This window comes from Coptis chinensis, chromosome 6, assembly GCF_015680905.1.
Source record: "Coptis chinensis isolate HL-2020 chromosome 6, ASM1568090v1, whole genome shotgun sequence".
NCBI classification, from domain to species: Eukaryota; Viridiplantae; Streptophyta; class Magnoliopsida; order Ranunculales; family Ranunculaceae; genus Coptis; species Coptis chinensis.
In genome coordinates, this window is record NC_141461.1 from 46,851,188 (window position 1) to 46,877,109 (window position 25,922).

A 25,922-nucleotide genomic window follows, 5' to 3' on the forward strand; every position below is an offset into this window, starting at 1 on the left:
ACTTCATTCCAACGTCATCACAGTCAAATCCATAGCATCCACAATCAAATCCATAACATCCACAGTCAAATCCAATGCATCCTCAGTTGTAAACCCCCTGTTAATCTCATCAACATTCGTTTGCTTTTCGGGGGTGTTGCTTTATTATGCTTTCCAGCAGTATGGTTCATCGGTTAGTAATTTGTACACTAACTCCCCCCTAAAATCAGTCATCGAGTTTTGGTGTAATTTTGGGAAGTGATCAATGGAACGTGCCTTCCACTCCATGAATTTGCACACAAATAGTCCACAATCCACCCTAAAGCTCAAACAAAAGAAGTATTAAAAATATCACATCACATTTCCAGTGTTCCACAAACTTTATCACAAAAGAACTAGGCTAGAAGTACTTACGAATCTGGTCGTTGTTGAGGGAACTTTCCAATTTCCAACAATGTAGCCTTTAAAAGGGGTTTCTTGCTCTTCTTCTGCGCAATGTGTTCATTTAAAATTGTATAGACACATTCCATCTGTGTTGCCATTTCAATTTGATAGAAGATATGACAAATATCATCAGTCAGAAATACTCTAACAAAACCTACAACTTAAGATAGACAACAAAACAGTTTCACATGCAAGTACACAAACTCAAGTTTAGTAACTCACTACTTTCGTGGCATTCTTGTAGGGAACGGATGTGAGGGGATATCTTGTGTTCATTGAATCAAAGTGCGTCCATACGTTATCCATCATGTTATAATGTAGGAGCATCCAATAGTATCCCCCATTTTCTTTGACTGTTTTTCCACTATTCAGAGGAAAGAATAGATTCTTAACATTTTCGTGAAGTTGATGCAGTGGATCAATCAAAAAAACCTTCTCAAGGTGTTTTGCCCAAATCACAGCAGTCTGTCAAAAAATATTAATAATAACCTAATAAGAATACCTCATAAGAATACCGTTAAGAATATGTAATGAATATATCAATACCAATAGTATGCAACACTGTGTATTATATAACCCTAGGTTTCGAACATACGCAAGTCATAGTGTCAAAGTAATGGCTAAGTGGTATGTTCTGAGGCTTACGACCAGGATAAATTTTCTTCTCTATCTCTTGAGGATACCAATTTAATACCTGTATAGTGCATCCCAGAAGTAAGTCAATTTTCATCAATGATAAATGAGAAGTTGAGAACAAAATGTGTGTTTGGCTTACCTGGCCATTAACAAATCTATCAAGCAGCAATTCTTCCAACTGTTTACCGTGTACTTGAATTGTGTCTCCATCCCAAGCAACGGTGCTGCAATGAAACACATACAATACATACACCAGTTAATACAATAACATATACATCTCGGTGACGACCTATTCAATTGTCATTGCAAATACATATAACTACGCATTCTTTACAGTCAAATGAACAGTAGGCATCATAAAAGGTTTTCAGATAGACTTAGATTTTACATACTTGACATGTGCAGACTTGAAAAACCTCCCAACCACTAGCTGCTTTCGAGAATTAAAACATTGAAACGTTGTTGAAGATTCTACTGAAAGTAGCTTTTCACCAAGATTTGTTATAAGCGGACAGTCGTCAACACATATTACCGTATTCAGTTTCTGTTTTCCCTCTCTCTCATTCTTCTTCTTCACTTTTTGTGTAGGCGTTCTCGTCCTTTTCTTTTGATTTATAACCATTGATCGCAACTCCGGTTGTAGCTCCTCTTTGTTGGCTTCATTTGTTAGCATCACATCCACTGGAACAGACGGTGTCAATGGCAATGCTTGGATATCATTATCTCTAAAAGGTGACATCTCCTTTTCAGCCTCAACCCCAGGCTCCTTCTTGGACTTCTCTTTAGCATCCTCTTCTCTTTCTTTTAATTTGGCCTTCAAGGCTTCATTCTTTGCCCGCAGGCTTTGATTTTCTTCTTCCAACTTAATACACCTTCCCCTTAAGTCCTCTTCTGTTGGAATCGGATCACTTGTCAACATAACAAGCCCACTTCCTTAAATTTGATTTCGGCGGTCACCTGAAAACACCGATAATAACTTCACACAATAAGAATGCAATGTAAAGTGTTCATTTGACATTGAAAATAGGGGATTTGTCTGGGCAAAAATTACATTGAAAAAAACTACTGTCAAATGCATTTGACATGTGTCATGATCAATGTCAAGTTCATTTGACATGGGAAAGAAGCTGAACTTCACAAGTGATAAAAAATCAAATCAATATGAAATGAACTTGAGATTGCAATAGAGTTCCGGACAATGAAAACTACTTCCATAATTGGAATGAAATTCTGATGACATCGAAATTTCAAAGAAGACTGATATGGGGAAGGAAAATGACTTCAAATTCTAATACATTCGCTCACCTTGTCCACGGTCAAATTTGACAAGGCCTGAGTATTACAATATCCCATCTTGTTAATGAAGGTACATAATCAGCACCTCTATTTGGCATTGCATCAACCAAATTGACGTGATCGCACAACCAGTACTGATATCAAGAGCCACAAAAAAAAAGTTAGTAAACATGTAAAAAATGAAATTAATAATAAAATGACAAAAAAATAAGGCTAAACTAGAGTGAATTCAGATTGTAAGTTACCAAAAGAAGAACTGCGCAAGATTTTACTTTTGTAGGCTCACGGTAGTACATCTTCATTCGGCACATAAGGTTTTGATGTATCACTTTTGGCCAGGATACTTCATTCATTTTTTTTACACTCTCCAAGTACTTCAAAAACCACCACTGTGTTCTTGATGGTGTTGGAAAGAGAAGAGTGGTGATAATGTATAATGAAATAAGTTTGATGAAGTCATCTTCATCCTACTTACCATTCCATGAATTCACCACTTTATAAATAGCATTTACAATCAATTCCTTGGACAAGTTCTTTTCTCCGCCAAAGTGACGAGTCACAAACCCCGTTTTACTCAACTCGTCCGAATCTACATTTGTAGTCACATGACTCCCATTCATTGGCATACCAAACACTCTAGAAACATCTTCAGCTGTTAATTTGACAAACACCTCTCCTAATTTGAATGCTTCTTCCCTTTCATCGTAAGTTTTAATAATATCCACTATGATGCTTGTTTTTTTTACCAACATTTGTTTGTCCAACAAATCATCAAAGAACACTCTAAAAATGTGACCAAATGGTGTTCTACCCATTAGATCATTAAAATCAACACCAACTTTTGACTCACGGAGTTTATTGGCAAGATAAAAAAATTAGTAACAAGCTTGAGCGAAAAGGATAAGATTTCATTTCTTTCTTATCTTCATCCACTACCTTCTCTTCCTTCTTGTTCTTGTTATCTTCATCCACTCTTTGAACTACCATTTCCTTCCCTTCCTTCTTCTTAGCTGCTAACTGTATTTCCTGTAGATTATGCATGAAAATAAGTAATATAATAGAATTTATTCAAATTCAATCATTTAATAGCATTACATTCCTCTAAATAATCCAACCTCAAAAAACTCAAATGCTTATACTTAAAAATCCATAAATTAACAACAAGCTTAAAAATTGTCTTTGACCTTCTCTCCCAGGCATCGTTTTTTGCTCCCCCTCCCCATTGACTCTAAATGCACATTTTCCTCATTTTTTCTTTTCTTTGATGTATCAACTGCTTTCATAGGTGTTGCTTTCATCCTTGATGGTTTTTTATTGTTAGTCGTTTTCTTCTTCATTTTATGTAGTGATTTGCAAGCTCTGTATTTTTAGGTTGTTTGAAGTTTGGAGTTTGGTTCTACCATTTAACTGTTGTCGGAAGTTTGGAGTTTGCTGTTTTTACTATTGATAGAGAAGAAAGAAAGAGAAAAGAACAAGGCTAAATGGGGTTTGACATTCGAATTATGGGCTTTAGGCCCAAACTCAACTTTAACACACTGAGATATGCCACATAAAATATCATACTGAGAACCGCTTTCATAATAGTTAACACTGAAATATGTCATATAGAGTATCATATTCCAAATTATACCACATAAAGTGTGATATGAAAGACATTTTATCAATTCAAAAGACTCATGGACTGACAAGTTCCAACATTAGTGAACTTCTTCCTGAACTGCAAAATCACAATATCTATCCGATTCGGGAAGCCAAAATAAATACCGTTGTAACAATATAATTGCTCTAACTATTACAACAATCGCTAAATCTTCTGAGAAGCTTAGGAACAACTGCTTCTAACAACAAAATTACTCTACATTGTTCAATTGCACATCTCTTTCCCTTACATCAAATATCTGTCATGCGGAAAAACACCCGCCCATCCTCACTACAAAAATTCTTAACATTGAATTTTTCTGGAGTGTTATACCCAATATCATAACCTGGAACATCACCACTAGGAACATGACCAATAACTTCACCATTAGGAACATCACCACCACTTCTTCTTGTAAGTTCAATAGAAAATCAAAATAAAAGAGTTGCGCGAACCATACAATCTAAGTTTACACTATAACGTCATCCCCATCTAAGTTAAACAAGTGTGAAACCAAAACATGTGTCGTACCTTGCTCACCATTGTGTTTATGCGGATGTGGACACCTAGGCTTTGTGTGCTCCGTAGATTGGCAGTTGCTACACTTGTACCTTCGAGATCCTGGTGTTCCTTTATCAAATCTCACTAAGGCCACAAAACAAACAACATTTACTTACTTATAACCCAAAGAAATAAAATGTCATGTGCTCTAAAAGGAAATTTCTAAAACTAAAAGTGAGATGTACATGCATGCATGTTATTATGACTTCCCACACCTTGTAGCAATATATTTTGATGTAGGTAAAAGATAAACGGACACTCTTATCAATGGCAACTGTTATCCACAGGTCTATACGGAAATTAATTTTATAACATCAAACTTTCAAATTACACCCTGTATCTCTGTTCAACTCGTCATCTTCCTCACGTAGGTCGGCAACTCGAGCAGTGCGTTTAACATAGTTGCGGTTAATACTTGGACCTGTAAAATAGTGAAACACAATGAAAATGTTGCCGAAATAAAATAGAATCAACAACTAATCAAAAGATACAATTGGAAATATAGACATTACAAAGTTGGGACCATACCAAAGAAAAAATCGCAAAGGTAAATAAAACTTACCTCCATCCTTCGGATGCAAGAGTGGACATGTGGGTTTTGTGTGACCTGTCACACCATAATGGCCACACTTATTCTTATTCGTCTCATTGTGACCTTGAAGTCTGCTAAGATTTTGCGGTCGGCCTTTGGATTTTACATGTGGGGGATCATTAACTGATTGCCGATGTATGGTTTTAGGCGGAGTAAAAGGCATCTCAAAAGGAACACGTGGGCTGCCTTCATAACCTGGTAAAGTCTCATCGGTTATTGGATTTTCTGTTGGACTGTTAGGCATCTCAAAAGGAGCATGTCAACTACCTTCAGAAGCAGATGGAGTTCGGTTCTTTGTAGAAAAAGAAGCGAAAAAAACTTTGAAAGCTTCAGTGCTTTCCGCTGTTTGGGAGGCCCACGAACATATCTGCCTACATTAGGTTGTAAGATCACTGAAACATATAACAGAGGCCGCTCGGTCAGAAAAGTTGGGTTCTCCTAATCGAACAACAGATTTAGCATCCCATGTCCATCTCCTTAAAGAGCAGCCCTGAGGTATCACACCAACGTCCTCATGTTTGTAAACTGAAATGATATGTCTACATGGAAATCCAGATGACTCAAATAGCCCACATGAACAGCTAGCATCCTGCAATACAACATTGTATCTCACAGTCGACCTTTTTTGCCTATTCAAATGGCGACTCATGGTGTACACATGAATATTGTCATCCACATCTTTTTTATCGTCTGCAGTGTACATCACTTCGTCCTTTAATTGCTTCTTAAAACAATCAAAAGCAGCTCGCATATATATAGATGCAGCCTGATTTGCATAATCGTTCAAGTGGGTATGAAGGACTGGTTTGGTTACATTCATCATCACCTCTTCCTCGTGCTTTCGGTGCCGGATATTTGCAACTACCACTTCCATTTTTCCAAACAGCTCAAACAATTGCATTCCAACTTTCACATGAAGTTGGATTACGGAGTTTATACTCTCACAACGTTGGGTGCTTCTGCAACCGGCAAAGAACTCACCATGGAGATATGATTCTGCCCACATCTCTTTTTTCTTGTATATCATGTTCACCCATTTGTTATTACTGACTTGGAATTTTTTCACGAGTGTTTCCCACCTTTCTTCGAACTCATTGGACGAACACTTCATAAACATAATAGAGCAGAATTTTTTTGAAAATCCAAGGATGTGGATATTTTTTAGGCAATTTTCCATAATGTGCCAACAGCACAAGCGGTGTTTCGAATTTGGGAGAGTAGATCTCACAGCCTCGCGCATTGCCGGGTCACCATCAGTGATCACTGACTTAGGGTGTTTGTCATACATCGCGCCAACTAAAGATTTCAATACCCACTCGTAAGACTCCACACACTCACCCGTCAACAATGCAAAACCAAACACTACTGTTTGTCAATGGTTGTTCACTCCAGCAAACACAACAATCGGCATCATGTACTGGTTGCTCTTATATGTTGAATCAAACAACAATACATCTCCAAAGCAACTGTAGTCCGCACGTGAGGTGGAATCTGCCCAAAACAGTCTAACCAGCTACCCACCCTCATTTAAGTTATAATTGTAATGAAATAAGGGATCTCCCTTCACCTTGTTATCCATGAAAGCCAACAGTGTGTTGGCGTCACCATCAATACATCAATTTCTCTTATCAAGCCCCATATGATTATACAAGTCTTTCTTCAAAAAACCAACACTTGAGAAACCTCCAGCCCTATGTACAAAAACATCCATCACCTTGCATTTACGAATACCAACATCAACTAGGCTCGTAGCAAATTTCAAATCTTCTTCACTTACATTTCTATGTGATCTTAAGAACATCGAGCTCGGATCTGGTGCAAGTGGATGTGTGTGTTCCCCAATAAAATCCTTCACAACCCACAAATTTGATTCAAAATCATAACCAACTTCAAAGCGAGCTTTACATTTAAACCTACTGATGGCCTTCGACGCTCTGGATTCGATGTCGCGTTTTCTGGGTGTCACCTTGTTTACATTTCGTTCACCAGTAGCTGAGCATAGAAATCTCCGCTTAACACGAACACCATCTGTACGCATTCTATAAGTATATTTACGAACACTAAAACCGACTAACTTTGCATATTGATTGTAAAGTGCGAAAAGCCTCCTCAGTCATCTTGAACTGCATAGAATAGAATGTTGCTTTGTCTACTTCGAAAACTCTACTAGCCTCACACCCGTCACTGTCTCTATCACTGTTCTCATGAATTTCAACATTTTCACCCTCTCGCATAGATGTGACATCCACAAAATCACTATTCTCATACGTAAAACTATCAAAACATGAATTTCAAAGCCAATCTTCTTCGTCATCAGGAAGTGATTCATCATCGGATTGCTACATGAAACAAGTGCACTTTTAGCGCATATTCACTCGTTTTCTTACTCTACGAAGTAATCACAGTGGTAATAGTAAAAAAAAACACATAAATGCTTGAACAGTATAATGGTCAGAACCAAATAACTATGGTGCTCAAACTATATACCACTTTGGAAAATTTCAATGTCAACTTCATTTGATTTAATGTCAACTTCATTTGACATTAAATCATACACCATTCAATTATGAAATTTTACCTAGACATGAAAAATAGAAGGAGCCAAAAAAAAATCAACTAACCTCATACTTATAATTGTTGAAGATCAAAGTACACTATGAGAAATGGAGACAATAGTTCTCAAGTTGAACGGATTTAAGTGAGAGGGAAAAGTTTAGTTCGCGTCATTCTAAATGTTAGAGGGAGAGAAGATGTGTTGTTACTTTCTTACCCTTAACTATTCATTCTACTTATAGTATACTCCTATTAAACTACTACATGTAGCATACTCATATTAAATTACTAAATGTAGCATAACACTATTAAACTACTAGATATAACATACTACGATTAAATTACTATATATAGCATACTACTATTAAACTACTAGATATAGCATATAATTAAGCATCCAACAGCAAATGACATTGTAGTCTACTTGCCATTAGATATCAGTTATATATATCATCCGACCTCATATATTATACTATTTTTGTTTTTTTTTTTATAAGTGAATTCAGTTTATAGAAATGAGGTATGATCCGACCTCAAACTTATTAATCCGACCTCAAACGATTCAAGCACAACTCTTTTTTGTCTCTTTTCCGACTTTTTAGTTTCTGCCATTTAAACACAACTCTTTTTGATTTAGAGAAGAAGGAGCATTTACGTTTTTACCTTTAGTTGTTGTTCACTGTTTCTTTTCCTCAAAACTTAAACACCCGGTCAAAAAATTTAAAATGTGTGGTGGACAGCCTTCGCAACCTAGCTTTTCGGAAAAAATAAAACTAAATACATCGCACTTTTAGACTATTTTGTCTCTCTATCTGATAAACAGTGAATGAGAGAAAAGAAAAATCTCAGCATTGAAGTTGTACCATCAAATTTGCAGCTGGCCTCTCAAGTCATCTTGATTAAGGGAGTAGGAGGTGGCATTACATGACAGAACTCTCTCAATTTGCCACGTGGTGACATCAGGATAGAGCCGTCTTGTTTGCAAGGAAGAGTGGAAGACAGATTTGTTTTCGTTGTCTCTAAAAATTCCAACATAATTCGATTAGGTCTACCATTTACATTAACAACCTTTCCCTTTTTCTTTTTCTTTTCTGGTAAAGATTTCATTAACACCTGTATTGCCATATTGTGATTGTAGTTGGAAAGGCAGCGTTGAGTATATGGAACCCACGCTTTCTGACATGAACAAATCAACCACCCATGTTTATCATTCTCGTCATCATTTTTCTATACCAACCATTTATTTCTATCTAGTTACTTCTTTCATCCTTATCTAATGCAAATATCAAAGATAATTTCTTCTATTTTAGGAGTTGTTGATGATTTTAGTTAGTTGGTGATGGAGACTTAGTGTAATCATGTCATGAAAGCAATACTTAGAGACAGCAGTTACATGCATGCATATTGAACATTTTCCTAATTCTAATTAAAAAGTAAAAGTTGCAACTTGGATATATTCATCGAAAAGTATTACTAATAAAGTTTAAGTATTGTAATTTGTGTATATATAAATTATGAATTAGAACTCAGATTTGAAGGGAGGGAACTGTATACACTGGAAATGCATGCATTCTTACTAAAAAATATGTAGATACAAAATGATAATACAATATGAAAGGTTGTTCACTCATATTTGCTCTCAATTGACTGGACGTACTGAAACAGAATATGGATATTAAATATTATCCAAAAAATATCCAAAACCATATTTAGAATGCAAATATGCAATATAAGTTCAAGACATAAAACTATGAAATCAAAATTATATAGCTTCAAATATCTTATTACATATTATCAGTACCCTCCACTCTCAACTACTCGTGGTAGACTATTTGTCCAGACTACAAACAGGTCGTGCATACGACTTAAGGTCAAGTCGTCCAAACGACCTAGGAAACGTAACCGCTGCAAGCTAGGCTACAACATCATTAATGACATATCATTACTTCATAACGGAAAGAGTAAAAGCAATCATCAAGACAGCGTAAAAGGTGGATCTACGCCTATGAAAGGGCGGACATTCTCTTTATCTCCAACTCAATCACTCAAAATGAACTATGTCTGACTTGATTCCAATTCATCAGAGAACTGGATACTTAAGCAGCTCAGAACACCGACCTGAGTTCAGTTAAACATCTTATACAAACTCTATTTTCCGAGATTGTAAGGTCATGACTAAAATGTCGTACCTCTACACATATAGTATAAAATATGCCATTTGCTTTCTTATGTGATGTCACTATCTGAGTTTCATGTGCAATACTAGCAAAATATCTCCTCTCTCTGAATAACCCTTCTCAAGAAAGAAAAAAGTGGAAAAAGAATACATGAGAATTGTTTTGGACCTTTATGATTATTCAGCTTTAATTTGCACGTATATATGGATGTAGCATATTGTTCCGATGAGTGGCGCGTGCAGAATCATGATCGTACTTCTTCATAGAAACTCATGTACAAAGTTCTTGTACGTGTATGTACTTGTCTATATATACGGCCAACTGGATCTACAGTTATAGAGTACTTAAGTACCCGAAGTAAAGTTGAACATTCAATCTTTCACACTCCCTCACTTCTTTCACGATCTTTTTTTTTTTTGCTAATCTTTTCACTTCTTTTAAGTTAAATGGTAGCTAGCGTGCGCCGTGGGTCAGGAAGTTACTCGATCGGCTTTAAACATATCTTACTCATGACACCATAGAGGCGACACATGATGTGGGGTAATTCTGCATGTACTGGTTAACTTGTATTTGAATTCAAATATTCTTTTGTTAAGAGCCCTTCCTTAAAATTTTGTTATGGTCACAAGATGCATAAGTGCATAACACTATATAATACATTAACTCCGGATTGCAATCATGCAATTGCATGTTATGTAGTTAATAACACTCAACGAAAAATATTGTAAGCTATTGAATTATCCTTTTGTAGTTTTGTGTAGATAATTTGTGGGACAAATAATTTTAATTCAACAAGGGGGGAGCCGTCGGTGGGGTTCGAACCCACGACCAGTGGTTAAAAGCCACGCGCTCTACCACTAACCTAAGAAGGCTATTTACCATTAACGTATTACTTTTCAATCTCATTAGATAAAACCATTTTTGCTATATACACTCAATTTCAAATCAAAACCATTAAACGCATGAACTTACTTCTTCCTGACAGGAAATCACTAGCTTCAATGCTCTGCTGAGAGCTATTTAACCTAGCTGCCTATTGATCTACGCGTGCTATTCTTTTGCATTGCCTTTGCGAGGAGCTCGTTCATAAGTTTGTAACATTATCCCCGTCATCAATAAAACATTTAATTGTCAAATAATCTACTGCTGTTATTGCACATGGGATCCCATTGCACATTTGCACCACATATTAAGTCAAGACTCGAGAATCTCTGACGCATTTGTGGGTGCCAAATAATCCCGCCTTGTCTGCCATAAACGAAAATTCCTCCAAATTCATAGGCCCAAACTAGTAAAGCACGTACTAAGCCCAAAACTCAGTCCAAGAGAGAATTCGGTGATTAATAGTTTATGAACTTAAGGTGCAATTATGTGTGGAATAAAGATTCGGTTTGACCAATAGGGTCAGAGGCCCTTTGTACGGACTTACAAGAGTCAAATCCCATGGTGGATGTGTGGAACTTAGATAATAGAGAACAAGAACTTTCGTGTAAACTTATTCCAAGGGTCTTGTTTGAGATTCACTCCATTCCCTTACTGCACCACGTGCGCGTCTTAGCATGTTCACCAACTATTATTTACAAGATTTCTTCCTCGAGTCTCGAGGCTCCCCTTCACCCAAAAAAAAAAAGTCTCGAGGCTCCCAACATTGCCAAATCCGTGAAGCAACATTTCCTTCTCTCCTAATCCATAGACCAAATTTGCATAACGAGTGGAATATTGGAATGAGAATCAAGATAATAATACAATATCAATACGGAATATTCACGTTTACTCTGATACCCCAATGTTTATCCCCTTTTTTTAACTCCAATTACGTTTCATTTTGGTAAACAACTCCAATTACATTTCAATACATTTTTTGCCAAAGTTTTCCATAAATGCCCTTCTTGTTAATATTGCGTTAATTTTTGCGTTAATTTAGAATGTTAATATTATTATTCTAGACACGACAACTCCCCCAACCCAACGTGTATATATAGACACTCACATTCACTGTGTCTTGATCGATCACAAGGGTGGAGTACATAATTAAACTAAAAAGAATCCCAAAACCCAGTCCAACAACAATTTTAGTATTCAGTTCGACTATCGATCAATTACATTTTAGTGGATATTGTCACTGTTTTTGTAGGAGAAGATCGAGGTGGACATTGAGGGGTTTTGTGATTGAAATGAATAATCTCAATTATTCGTCTCTTAGGTCTTGAACGAAAATGACTAGCTACAAATATAGGAGTTTTGTTTGATTTAATTTTAGGAGTGTTTGGATCCTATTTATTTATTGGCAAAAAGTGTTTATTGATCAAAAAAATATTTTTTGAAAAAATAAATGTGTTTGGTCTCTATTTTTTTAAAAAATTGTTTTTCATCCAAAAAATATTTATTGGTACGAAAAACTGGTTTTATGATAATTAGGTAAAACTTGTTTTTTAAGACAAAAAACTGTTTTTTTTCTCTCTCTCATTTGTGCCAAAGGCAAAGTGACAACCCGCTTATTTTCTCAAAAAAAAACTAGTTTTTTTTTTTATTAAATCTCGATCTCTCACTCGAATAGCATCTCTCACTCGATTTCTAAAGGTAAAAAGATCCTAAAAACGTGATTTTTTTTTTTTTTTTTAAATCTATTATACATGATTTGCATCTATGGATCTGTATAATCAATCATCACACACTTGCACAATATTTTCATTGACTTAAATGGCCTGCTCTGTAAGGATGCAAAAGATTGCACAACAACTGATGAAAGAAACATAATTCGATTTTACTATTTCAGGGGTTATAGATGTGGCTTAACAATGAGTTTGGTAGTGAAATCATGGTGTTTGCATAGAAATTGAGCTGTGGAGGAAGGATTCTGTGATTGGAAGTCGGTGGTGTTGACTAGGGGTGGGGTTAAATTGATGAGTGGTGGCGGTGGTGTTGTGTAATTGATGAGTGGTGGCAGGTTGATTCGCGGCAGGAAGGGATTGGGGTAGTAAATTCGATTGTTGGTGGTGACTATTTCGGCCCCCACAAATGTGGCCCAATAAAAGCCCAATTCAATACAAACTCACACTCAGAGCCCAAAAGCTCATGCTCAGAGCTTATCTACAATAAAGCCCACACTCAGAGCCCATGTTCAGAGCCTATCCTCAAAGCCTACATACCTACACATAAAATCAATATCAATTGCGCACATATTTTGCGAGTCAAACAACTTCCACAACTTCATCCACATTCAAGATTCACTTCCATCAACTTCATATCGTGTGATAGTTCTCCCGCCTGTTCTCCAACTTCATCCCACGATTGGAATATTGGAGAACGAGGAAGTAACTATCACCAATCCTACCTATAAAATCCAGCCTTCATCATTTTCCAGAACTACGCAATCGAGACTTGATCCCAAGCAATATCTTTAGGTATGTAGGCAACTTCAAAACCGAAGTCCAGTCTCAACTCTCCCCAACAACCATCTCCTTCGCAATCTCCTCCGAAAAAGACCACTTCCGGCTAATGGTGTGTTTAGGCAAATCTTGCTGAAACATATTTGGCGCCGTCTGTGGGGATACCCTCAACCACAAAACAAAAGTTACGTCAATGGCTTCTCGAAAAACAAACAACGGTGAAAGTTTCTCTCTTGCCGCACAAGTTCTGCACTCACCTTATGCTGTGAATTCACTTTCCAAGTCCGATGGTCCTCGGCCATCTACGACTGAGAGTGGGTATTCATGTAGCCGATCCAACAACTCAAGTTGACCATCGTCTCCGACAATTGGAGGGCAAGAATAAAAATCTGAAGAACCAGCTGCGTCAACTTCTCGAAGATGATTCAGAGTCCATGACAAAAAGTGTTTGGGATCGTTTGAACTCTGAAGCATTTTTGTCAAAAACTCCAAGCACAAACTCCCGCACCAAGAGAAACCGTGCGAGTCACTTACGAAAGGCTTCGCGCAAACCGAATGTGCAACGCCGAAAGCCAACACTTTCCAGTGTAATCATAAGCGAATCCACAAACTTCTCTACCGACCTTGATGTCGACCACCCTATGAGGGATCGCCAACTCACGAAAGATTATGTAAAGTCCTGAATTCTTATTAAGGGTAAATTAGTAAAAGACACTCGAACCTTAGGGACGATTACATATGTGGCCAGTCGGATAGTCGTTAGCATGACGTAACGTAAATTAATTTCACACCGACTGAGAAAAACCAAGTTAGTTCATGAAAACCACTTGGAAAATTCTAAGATTTCATAACACTAGTTACTTAGAAAATACGAAAATCGAAAAAAAAAAAAAAAAAAAAAAAAAAAAAAAAAAAAAAAGAAAGATAAATAATAAGTAATAAAATAATTCGATACATGGTAAATTCGTGTGCGCATAACTAACTGCTTGCATAGTCAATAGGAGTTTGTCGCCTGTAAACTCAGAAACTGTAGAACTGGGCAAGTCCTTCGACCACAGCGTCACAATTACGGTATCGCGTGCGCAAACTTGGGCGTTGCACGCGAGAGCGGGGATCAAAACCTTGTTGGATGCTAAATTACAAGGTAAGGAGTAGGATGGTCTTTTTAGCTAAAACTTAGAAAAATCGCACCAGACAAAATCGCACAACCCTAATATCGCACCCAAATTTTTCCCCATTTCGCTAGTTGAAAACCTAGGAGAGAGAAACCCCATTTCGCCCAAATTCAATCGATCCAAACCAACAATTCTTCACACCCAATCTTAGAAAACTTAAACCCAAGCATGAAGATTCAAATTGATTGGAATTTCGTCGTATCGCCGCGAGAGGTGAGTTTAATTTCATTTCAAACAAATTTTTAAACTTATTTCGATAGTTTGTGATGTATTACTTAAAATAATGGTAGGGGGGTTTTAATTTTGGCAGTAGCAGTTTGGAGAAGCTAGAGTTGAGCAATATTGGTGAAGAAGTAAGCTAAAGGAGCGATTCCTACTGACTGAGTAAGAATTTTTGTTATTCACTCCATTTTAAGCAGTTCATGTTGATTATTGAGTGGAGGAGAAGAAGCACCCACCGATTTTATTGTAAGAATTAATGTGAATTGAAGGTGTGGACTTGGTTGTTGTTGGAGTTGGGAAAAATCTCACTTGTTAGTGGAAGTGATATGATTGGCGTTGACGTGAGGGCCTGCAGTGGCTGGAAATAGCCTGCGAAGACCTATCAGAGGTACAGTGCTAGAAATGGCCTGTAGCTTTGTTAACTGTAGTTAGAGGAACAATTACCTGAAACCGAATTCTTAGCGTCAAGATTCTTCTCGACTTACGTTAGATAAGAATTTCGCGTTCGTTCGATAAATTCTAATAACCTACGTGTATATGCTGTTATAGGAGTTAAATAAGAGTGGATTCGATTAAGCGGGCTCGATTCGGTTAAGTGGGCTTGAGGAGAACGGAGCTTGCTAAGGTAGGAACTTACATACCAATATGTAGCATGCTTATTTTCATGCATGATTTGATTGTTTTAAACTAGGAAAGATAGTTTGTGTATCAACCATGCATGTATATGTGATATTCATGTTTTGCATTGTATTTACTCGATATAAACTAAATATATGAATAGCTTTCGTGTAAAATGGTTTTTGTGAAATCTGGATAGTGGAGATTTATTTTCTTTTTTAAAAGAGCAAAACTGGTTTTGGGAAGGGTTCTCGTCTCTTGTCTCAGTAAGGAGACAGAGAGATAGATTTTGTAATGCGGGTAAGGATTACCCGGTTGTTTGTAACTATGTGTGAGGTTCTGGATTGTTCCACGGATGGTTCGTTGTTATTTACGATGATTCGCCGTTTGGGAATCATCGGTTGTCATTTACTATGACTAGCCCGTTTGGGAGTCATAGGTTGCATTACTCAATTGTTGGAAATCCAGGAACTCACACATACAGAACCAACAGTTTTAAAAGAAAAACTAAATATGTATCTATAGTATTTGGAAATTTTATAAATATATATATATATATATATATATATATATATATATATATATACGAGGGATTTAGAAAAGGAATTGTGAATTCTATAAAGAATGAACTGTTGTCGATTTCCTCGAGCGGCAGTTATTTCTAGGATTCCAACTGTGGTGTACACCTTTCGAGGTGGTGGGCCACATTTAAAGGGATGCATCACGGGATGTAGTCCAGGAATTCATTTTCTACTTTTCTAGATAACCATGTTTGTACGTGCCACGCTGTATGGTGCTTAGCTTGTGTGAGGTTACATGTTACCTCGATGAGGTTTAGACGCGAGGAGTGAGAGTTTAGTCCACTCCTGGATGTGTGTTAGGATCATGAGCAGTCTACAGTCGTCAAACGGTTAACCACCATAAGTTAGGTGACAGCCCGTATGGGGGTAAATGGGTCACAGGGGGGCCCCGAGCCCTAAAAGCTTTGGGGATTTTTGTGTACGAACACAACAACGACATTTCAGCTCCCCGCGGTAAAATCGGAAAACAACGGTGCATGGTTCACACCGGAAAAATCGAACCGAGATATGCCGCGGAAATTTGAAAAATTACGGTCGTACCTCACCATTCTAATAGGATGCAGCGACCACAATAGTTGTATGATGATTGTGAAAACTATATTTTGAATATTAACGAAGCATGTCGAAATGATTTATACTAATTAGTGATGTATTATATAGTCAGGATATTTGGATATTATTATGGAAACCCTGTATGTTTTAAATGTTTTCTATAAGTAGATTATTTATTGGTTATGTGTGTTTCTACTGGGCCTAGTTGTTTTGCTCATCCTACATTAACATATCAGCCAAACCAGTTGCGGAGGAGGCATTCCCTAACCCTAGTGATGATGGTTATGGGGATTTGGGCGGATTTTCTTATGCTTGACGAGGGACAGGGTCAAGTATTTTGTGGTATAGGGTGAAATTAGTTCCTTTTGTTGTTTATAGAGAGTATTAGCTCCGTTGGTTGTATAGGAGAGGGTATAGGGTGAAATTAGTTCCTTTGGTTGTATAGGAGAAGGTATAGCTCTTTTTTTTGTTGTATATATAGAGAGCCAGTTCATTTTGATGTAATACTCGATGTATTGGAGTAATAGTTACATTTAACATTTTGGATACATTGCTATTAAGTATGAAGTGGGTTTATATATATATGTGGTTGTTGGAAGGTGGAATTTTGTGAATTTCCAGGTTATGACAGGTTTTTTGTATACTAAACGTCGATTAAACAAAGGAAACTCCACCGAAATTTCGTTAGAATTGGGATGGTGTCGGCCTCGAGATTCACTCCTCGTCCTCGGGATGTGTGTTGGGTCTCGGGGCATGACAAAATATGGTATAAGAGCGTCCACTATTAGATCCGTCTGGGAGCTGTAGTGGGGGACTCGATCGCGACGCGTTTCAGAAGTTTTAGTCGGAACCCGATAAAACCCTAAGTAGTGTTTACGTTACATTAAGCGTTAATACTAGCTTAGCAATGTCGAGACGTCGCACGGGTAGTTGTCTTGTCACAGCGGAAAGCGGCGGACCGCGGTCGAGAAAATTTGACGAATCGGACACTATAAGGTCGGAGTGAATTTTCATTTCGAGGTGGAGGGCGCGACCTACCCTCTGCAGGAACGCACTGCGCTCATCTCCCGAATCTTAGCGCAACCCCGCACTGCTACATGAGCGCGACCTGCGCCTCTTGCATAATTTTGAAAACTCTCTCTCTCATTTATCAAACACTGAGTTGGCTCTTTGTATATGTGCAAAATAGTTACCATGGATCCGGAAAGTACTAGTGGTGATGATACTACGGATCGCGGTTGGGAGGACCGAATGGATAGGCTTCTACTATGATGAATGATAAGCACCCAAAAGTGTATTATGAAACCCCATTGAGACATATAAATTTGGTTAATTATGTGTTTAATAATCATGAAATAAATATGTTTTCATCATCATTGCGGTATTTGCGATAAACATGGAAATATTAGTTAAACTGCGATAAAGCACGAGGAACGGCGATATATGAATTCTTCCAACCCATACGTAAGCATCAAACTTCCAAAGCTCCTACCTCTCGAACCGGGGACTCAAATCGACAAGAGAGCTGCTTAGACAATCAGGGCGATGAATTCTACGCATAGGCGGGAAGTTGTAAAACTGCCCAAAATATCGGACCGCCACTGGACTGCATATGGACCCACTATGCGAGGCCACAAGATTGGATGAGTCATCAATCATGGAGCATGTCAAGACAAAAATAACAAATTATTGGTGCAAAGTTGACACCTTGCATGTAATAAATTAGATTAGGTGTTAATAGTGAAAAAAAGGCAAGGTGTCACTTTGTTTTAATGTGGTGGATAAAAATGAATTAATGTGGTTTGATGATTCACGTGGGAGGAAATGAGATTTCTCTCAAATGGAGAAGAAATTAGACAAGGGTGGGGGACACTCCATTTACTCCCTTGACTTATTTTCCTCACATGGCATTATTTTAGTTCCTTAGTGAAAAAAATCAGAAGTTAGTTTTTAGTTTTTGTAAGAAGCTTGTAATAGTTTTAATGGAGGAAACACTTGTTTTCTTCTAGAAAATAAATATATCGATGAGTTTGATTGTTTATCTTCTTCTTTCTCTCTCTCTCTTTTGTGTTTTTTTAGTTTATAAATCCTTGTCCCAAGGATCATGAGCTAACTTCCCTTTTGGGGAGTTAATCCAACTCATGTGAGGGTAAATCAATTTTGTTGGTTTGGTAGGTTGTTAGGAAGAACAACTAGCTCTACACCCTATCCCAAAATGATAGTTGGTGTAGTGTCTAGTTAGGAATCAAAGCAATGAGCTTAGAGATAAGTCATTATTTAGTTCCACTTGCTAGCATGTGTGAGCTCTTAAGTGAGCCATACATGCTAGGGATCAAATCTTTTCTTCCATTAGGGGCTTGTCTATGAGTCTAGGAAGGATCAAATAACCTTTTTCAAATCAACATCTAATGATAGTTTCACATGAGGAGGATTAACTCTCCACCTTTTCTTTCAAATCTCTATTTTGGTATTAAGTGCATGTTTTCAAACTTTAATGTTTTTCTTAATGTTTGTGTAGGAAGGAAATCCTAGCTTTAATATTATAACCTTACTCCTTAGTTCCCTTAATTGTAACATCCAATTTGTAGTTGTTCTAAACTTTAGGTTAATTCGAATCCTTATTCAAACTCTACGAAACGAAGATCGTGAGTAAGGAATCTTGAGTGCTTTTGCATCAATTTAGAGAGTTCAAACCTCTAAGTAGTGTTAAACAAGCAGATATCAATGAACCAAATGGCTCAAGCACAAAATGAGATGAGAGCTGAGATCGAAAGTTTGAGGGCTAGTCAGAACGAGCCCCAACCTCTTCTAGCATCCGCTGTTATTCCACCTGGCGTAACACCAGAGATAGTATTGCCAACCGTAGTGGGAGTTGAGGAGTTCAGGGCACCAGTGCAAAGCCAATCAGGTTTTCTGCTTGCAAATTTCATCAGGTTACGTCCACCTGAATTTGTGGGGTCTTCTGAGGTTAAAGTAGTCGAAGACTGGTTGTTAGACATGTCTAGTATCTTTGGACTCCATGATGTGTCTTGATGTGGAACGGGTTACTTTGGCTGCCTTCATGCTTAGAGGTGAAGCCAAACACTGGTGGATCAGTGTTAAGGATGTGGAGACGTTTCCGATGAGTTGGGCTAAATTTGAGGAACTCTTCCTTTTGAGGTATGTTACCGAGGTGGCGAGAGCTAAGAAGCGAATGTAATTCCTCAAATTGGAACAAGGAAACATGACCGTGGGACAGTACGAAGAGAAATTCACTGTTCTTTCACGATGCGGGAAGGAGTTGATTTCCACATAAAAAGCTAAGGCTAGGAAATTCATTGACGGGCTGAAACCGTATATGCAGAGCAAGATGTTGGTCCTTCAGATCGATTCTTATGCTAAGGCTGTGAGAAGGGCCCAAGGCATTGAAAGAGTTGATGATCAGTTATTGCTCCAGAGGCAAGAGGTTGGAAAGGTAAGACAGTCAACATTTCAGGGCAGGCAGGATATGGGAAAAAGGCAGATTTATCAAGGCGGTGGTTCGAAGTCGCAATGATGTATAGGCGGTCATCCAAAGAGCACAAATGATGGAGGGCACCAGCTATACATAGGGGTTTGAATATGGTTAGGCCAGCACAGAGTCTACCAGTTGCGAGACCGATGAGTGGATCACAGATGGCACCGAGGGGTACCGCCCTTCTCGAGACCAGATCACCAAGATTTAATTTGAGGCCTCGAGGGGTCGAAAGCTAGATTGCAATCTGTAATACCACAGAGTACACAGTCAGGGAGAGAGAGTGTGGTTTGTTATAGTTGCGGTGAAGCTGGGCATATCAGGCGGTTTTGTCCCAAGTACAATTAAGGGGTGGAACAGAGACCACATGGCAAGGTGTATTATCTAGTGCCAGAGGAAGAAGTTGTGGATCCTGCATCAGTCCAAGAAGAAGCCACGGTATATAATGCGATAGGGGCAGATATCAGCGCGACCGATCAAGTGGTTGAAGGTATGATATGTCTGTTTACACATAAGGTGCATGTCTTGTTTGATACGGGTGCTACTCATTCCTTCATTTCTAAAAATATGGTGGAGATTCTTGGTTTGGATGTAGTTTAATCGGGAGGAAGCTTATTTTATCTACTCCTCTAGGAAAGAAAACTATGTTCTTTGAAGTGTGTCACCATTGTGTGATAAAGATAGGTGATAGGGAGATGATAGTCGATCTAACGGTGATGGACCTAAAAGATTTCGATATCATAGTAGGGATGGATTTGTTAGGAAAGTATCATGCCCATGTAGATTGTTTTGCAAAAACGGTGACTTTTAGAGTACCAGGGCAACCTGAGGTTGTGTTTAAGGGGATTAGAAATACGGTATCTCGGGTTGTGAAGGCCAAGTCTGACTTCAAGTATGATAGATACGGATTGTTAGCTGGTCTTAGTCTCCAAGGGCCGAAGTTCGAATCTTCCGAGCTTGTTCCCGTGGTTCGTGAGTTTGTGGCAGTGTTCCCAGATGCATTACCGGGATTGCCTCCCTGGCGTGAGATAGATTTTGTAATAGATCTACTATCGGGAACGTCGCCTATTTCGATGATTTCTTATCGAATGGCTCCTCTCGAAATGAGAGAACTCAAGTCCCAATTAGATGAATTGAAAAGATTGGGGTTTATAAGGGAAAGCCAGTCACCTTGGGGAGCACCAGTGTTATTTGTGAAGAAGAAAGATGGGTCTTTTCGGCTATGTGTGGATTATCGGAAGCTGAATAATGTGACTATCAAGAACAAATATCCGTTGCCTAGGATCAATGACTTATTCGATTAGTTAAGGGGTGCCAAGTATTTCTCAAAGATAGATCTCAGAACAGGCTACCATCAGATGAGAATTCGAGAAGAAGATATAAAGAAGACAGCTTTCCGAACACGGCTAGGCCATTTTGAGTTTTTGGTGTTACCATTTGGATTGACCAATACTCCAGCTACATTTATAGATCTCATGCACCGAGTGATGTGGAAATACTTAGATCAATTTGTTATCGTATTCATAGATGACATATTGATTTATTCCAAGACTAGGGCAGAACACAAGGAACACTTGAGGATTGTCTTCCAAACACTAGTTGATCATCAGCTTTATGCCAAGTTTAGTAAATGTGAGTTCTGGTTGAATGAAATGAAGCTCTTAGGGCATGTTGTATCAGAGAATGGAATAAAAGTTGATCATTCAAAGATAGAGGCAGTGAATAATTGGCCGAGACCGATGTCAGCGATGGAAATCAGAAGCTTCTTGGGATTGGCAGGTTATTACCGTCGTTTTGTAGAAGGATTCTCTAGCATAGCGTCGTCCTTAACTAAATTGACCCAAAAGGATGTGAAGTTTGAATGGACGGAGACATATGAGAAAGCCTTCCTAGAGCTAAAAGCTCGATTGATAACCGCACCAATTTTGACTATCCGAGATCCTGAGAAGAGTTATGTGATTTATACTGATGTCTCTAACACCGGGTTAGGATGTGTCTTAATGCAAGAAGCCCAAGTGATAGCGTATTCGTCAAGACAATTGAATGCCCATGAGAAGAATTATCATACTCATGACTTGGAGTTAGCTGCGATTATTCATGCCTTAAAGATCTGGAGACATTATGTGTATGGTGAAAGATTTGAGATATTCTCTGATCACAAGAGTCTCAAGTACTTGTTTTCGCAGAAGGATTTGAATATGAGACAGAGGAGATGGGTTGAGTACATGGAGGACTATACATTCTCATTGCAATACCATCCGGGTAAAGCAAATATAGTTGCCGATGCATTAAGTAGGAAGCGAGAACATGTTTGTGCTCAGATGATGATGAAGGAGTGGCAATTGTTGGAGTCTGCTGCTTCTTATGGTTTTGAAATCACGGGAAATGGAAGTGGATACCCTCAGAAGTGTTGTTATTTAGCACAGATGACAGTGACGGCAGAAAACACCTTAGTCCAGGAGATTGTGAATGCCCAGAATACATCGAAGGATGGACCTAGGTACCGAGGATATGTGGAGAATGCCGAGGATGTCGATTGGGAAAAACACGGAGACGAAAGTATCAGATTCAGAGGAAGAATTTGGGTACCGTTTGATCACTCTCTGAAGAATGATATCTTGAGTGAAGCACATAGATCGAAGTATACAATTCATCAAGGCGGTACCAAAATGTACAGAGATCTGCGTCATCAGTTTTGGTGGCCGGGTATGAAGCGACACATTGCGGAATATGTTAAGAAGTGTGTCACATGCCAATAGGTGAAAGCTGAACACCATAGACCACCTGGTCTTCTTAAACCTCTGGAGATTCCTGAATGGAAGTGGGAGAATATAACCATGGATTTTGTATCCGGGTTACCGAACCAGTGAGGGAATGGATTCTATATGGGTTATTATAGATAGGCTGACCAAGTCTGCCCATTTCATACCTGTTAAGACTACTTACTCTGCTGAAAAGCTAAGTAGAATCTACATGTCAGAGATACTGAGGTTGCATGGGGCACCATTATCGATAATTTCAGATAGAGGTACTCAATTTACCAGTTCATTTTGGAGAAGTCTTCAAAGAGAATTGGGAACCAAACTGAAATTCAGCACCGCATTTCATCCTCAAACCGATGGGCAATCGGAAAGAGTCATTCAAATCATCGAAGATATGCTTTGGGCTTGCGTCCTTGATTTTGGGGGTAGTTGGAAGACTCATCTGGCGTTGGCTGAGTTTGCTTACAATAACAGTTATCAATCTAGTATTGGTATGGCACCGTTTGAAGCGTTGTATGGCAGACCTTGCAGAACACCTCTCTATTTGGTGAAACCGGAGATAGTATTATGTTGGGGCGAGAGATGGTTAGTGACACCACCAAGAATATTAGAGTGAGTGATCTGAAATCGGTTGCTCATAGCCCGTGAGTCGTCGAAAAGCTATCGCGGATAGGCGTGAGGCGCCCCTTGGAATTTTATGAAGGTGACAGGGTATTTTTGAAGGTATCTCCGAAGAAGGGAATTCAGAGGTTCGGGATGAAAGGGAAACTTGCACCTAGATATGTGGGACCGTTTCCAATTATTCAGAAGATCTCGGAGTTGCCGTATAGGCTGGAGTTACCGGAAAGGCTATCACGTGTCCATAACGTGTTCCATATTTCGATGCTACGCAAGTATGAGCCGGATCCCCTACATGTTGTCGATTTTGAATCGTTGGAGTTAGAAGAAGACATTACCTATCCGGAAGGGCCAGTTCAAATCCTAGATACCAGAGAGAAGAGATTGAGGTCAAAGGTCATTCCATTGGTAAAGGTCTTATGGAGAAATCACAATGTGGAGGAAGCAACATGGGAGAAGGAATTGGATATGCGGCAACAATATCCAGAATTGTTCGAGAACTAAGGTATGATTTAATTTCGAAGACGAAATTTTCTTTTAAGGAGGGTAGGATGTAAAGTCCTGAATTCTTAATAAAGGTAAATTAGTAAAAGACTCTCAAACCTTAGGGACGATTACATATGTGGCCAGTCAGATAGTCGTTAGCATGACGTAACGTAAATTAATTTAACACCGAACGAGAAAAACCAAGTTAGTTCAGGAAAACCACTTGGAAAATTTTAAGATTTCATAACACTGGTTACTTAGAATATACGAAGATCGAAAAAAATAAATAAATAAATAAATAAATTATAAATGATAAAATAATTCGATACATGGTAAAACCGTGTACGCATAACTAACTACTTGCATAGTCAATAGGAGTCTGTCGCCTGTAAACTCGGAAACTATAGAACTGGGCAAGTCCTTCGACCACAGCGCCGCAATTGCGGTATCGCGTGCGCAAACTTGGGCGTTGCACGCGAGAGCGGGGATCAAAACCTTGTTGGATGCTAAATTACAAGGTAAGGGGTAGGATGGTCTTTTTAGCTAAAACTTAGAAAAATCGCACCAGACAAAATCGCACAACCCTAATATCGCACCCAAAATTTTCCCCATTTCGCTAGTTGAAAACCTAGGAGAGAGAAACCCCATTTCGCCCAAATTCAATCGATCCAAACCAACAATTCTTCACACCCAATCTTAGAAAACTTAAACCCAAGCGTGAAGATTCAAATTGATTGGAATTTCGTCGTATCGCCGTGAGAGGTGAGTTTAATTTCATTTCAAACAAATTTTTAAACTTATTTCGATAGCTTGTGATGTATTACTGAAAATAATGGTAGGGGGGTTTTAATTTTGGCAGTAGTAGTTTGTAGAAGCTAGAGTTGAGCAATATTGGTGAAGAAGCAAGCTAAAGGAGCGATTCCTACTGACTGAGTAAGAATTTTTGTTATTCACTCCATTTTAAGCAGTTCATGTTGATTATTGAGTGGATGAGAAGAAGCACCCACCGATTTTATTGTTAGAATTAATGTGAATTGAAGGTGTGGACTTGGTTGTTGTTGGAGTTGGGAAAAATCTCACTTGTTAGTGGAAGTGATATGATTGGCATTTATGTGAGGGACTGCAGTGGTTGGAAATAGCCTGCGGAGACCTATCAGAGGTACAGTGCTAGAAATGGCCTGTAGCTTTGTTAACTGTAGTTAGAGGAACAATTACCTGAAACCGAATTCTTCGCGTCGAGATTCTTCTCGACTTACGTTAGATAAGAATTTCGCGTTCGTTCGATAAATTCTAATAACCTACGTGTATATGCTGTTATAGGAGTTAAATAAGAGTGGATTCGGTTAAGCGGGCTCGATTCGGTTAAGTGGGCTTGAGGAGAACGGAGCTTGCTAAGGTAGGAACTTACATACCAATATGTAGCATGCTTATTTTCATGCATGATTTGATTGTTTTAAATTAGGAAAGATAGTTTGCGTATCAACCATGCATGTATATGTGATATTCATGTTTTGCATTGTATTTACTCGATATAAACTAAATATATGAATAGCTTTCGTGTGAAATGGTTTTTGCGAAATCTGGGTAGCGGAGATTTATTTTCTTTGTTAAAAGAGCAAAACTGGTTTTGGGAAGGGTTCTCGTCTCTTGTCTCAGTAAGGAGACAGAGAGATGGATTTTGTATCGCGGTAAGGATTACCCGGTTGTTTGTAACTATGTGTGAGGTTCTGGATTGTTCCACGGATGGTTCGTTGTTATTTACGATGATTCGCCGTTTGGGAATCATCGGTTGTCATTTACTATGACTGGCCCGTTTGGGAGTCATAGGTTGCATTACTCGATTGTTGGAAATCCAGGAACTCACACATACAGAACAAACAGTTTTAAAAGAAAAACTAAATATGTATCTATAGTATTTGGAAATGACCGGTAATACGAGTATATATATATATATATATATATATATATATATATTACTATGCTTATCACGAGGGGATTTAGAAAAGGAATTGTGAATTCCTATAAAGAAGGAACTGTTGTCGCATTTTCGGAGACGGCAGTTCGCTCTAGGATTCCAACTGTGGTATACACCTTTCGAGGTGGTGGGCCACCTTTAAAGGGATGCATCACGGGATGTAGTCTGGGAATT

At 38.4% G+C, this 25,922-nt stretch overlaps 2 protein-coding genes across 2 annotated transcripts; both read right to left on the reverse strand.

The window, feature by feature from the left end:
* Window positions 1–5,523: 5,523 nt before the first annotated feature.
* LOC147493269 (protein FAR1-RELATED SEQUENCE 5-like) lies at window positions 5,524–6,435 on the reverse strand. Its single transcript, XM_086567801.1, has one exon. The coding sequence runs from the start codon at window positions 6,433–6,435 to the stop codon at window positions 5,524–5,526; it is 912 nt and encodes a 303-aa protein (XP_086423927.1).
* Window positions 6,436–6,762: 327 nt separating this feature from the next.
* Window positions 6,763–7,185, reverse strand: LOC147493270 (protein FAR1-RELATED SEQUENCE 5-like). Its single transcript, XM_086567802.1, has one exon. It carries the CDS (start codon window positions 7,183–7,185, stop codon window positions 6,763–6,765), a length of 423 nt encoding a protein of 140 aa, XP_086423928.1.
* Between the last annotated feature and the right edge of the window lie 18,737 nt (window positions 7,186–25,922).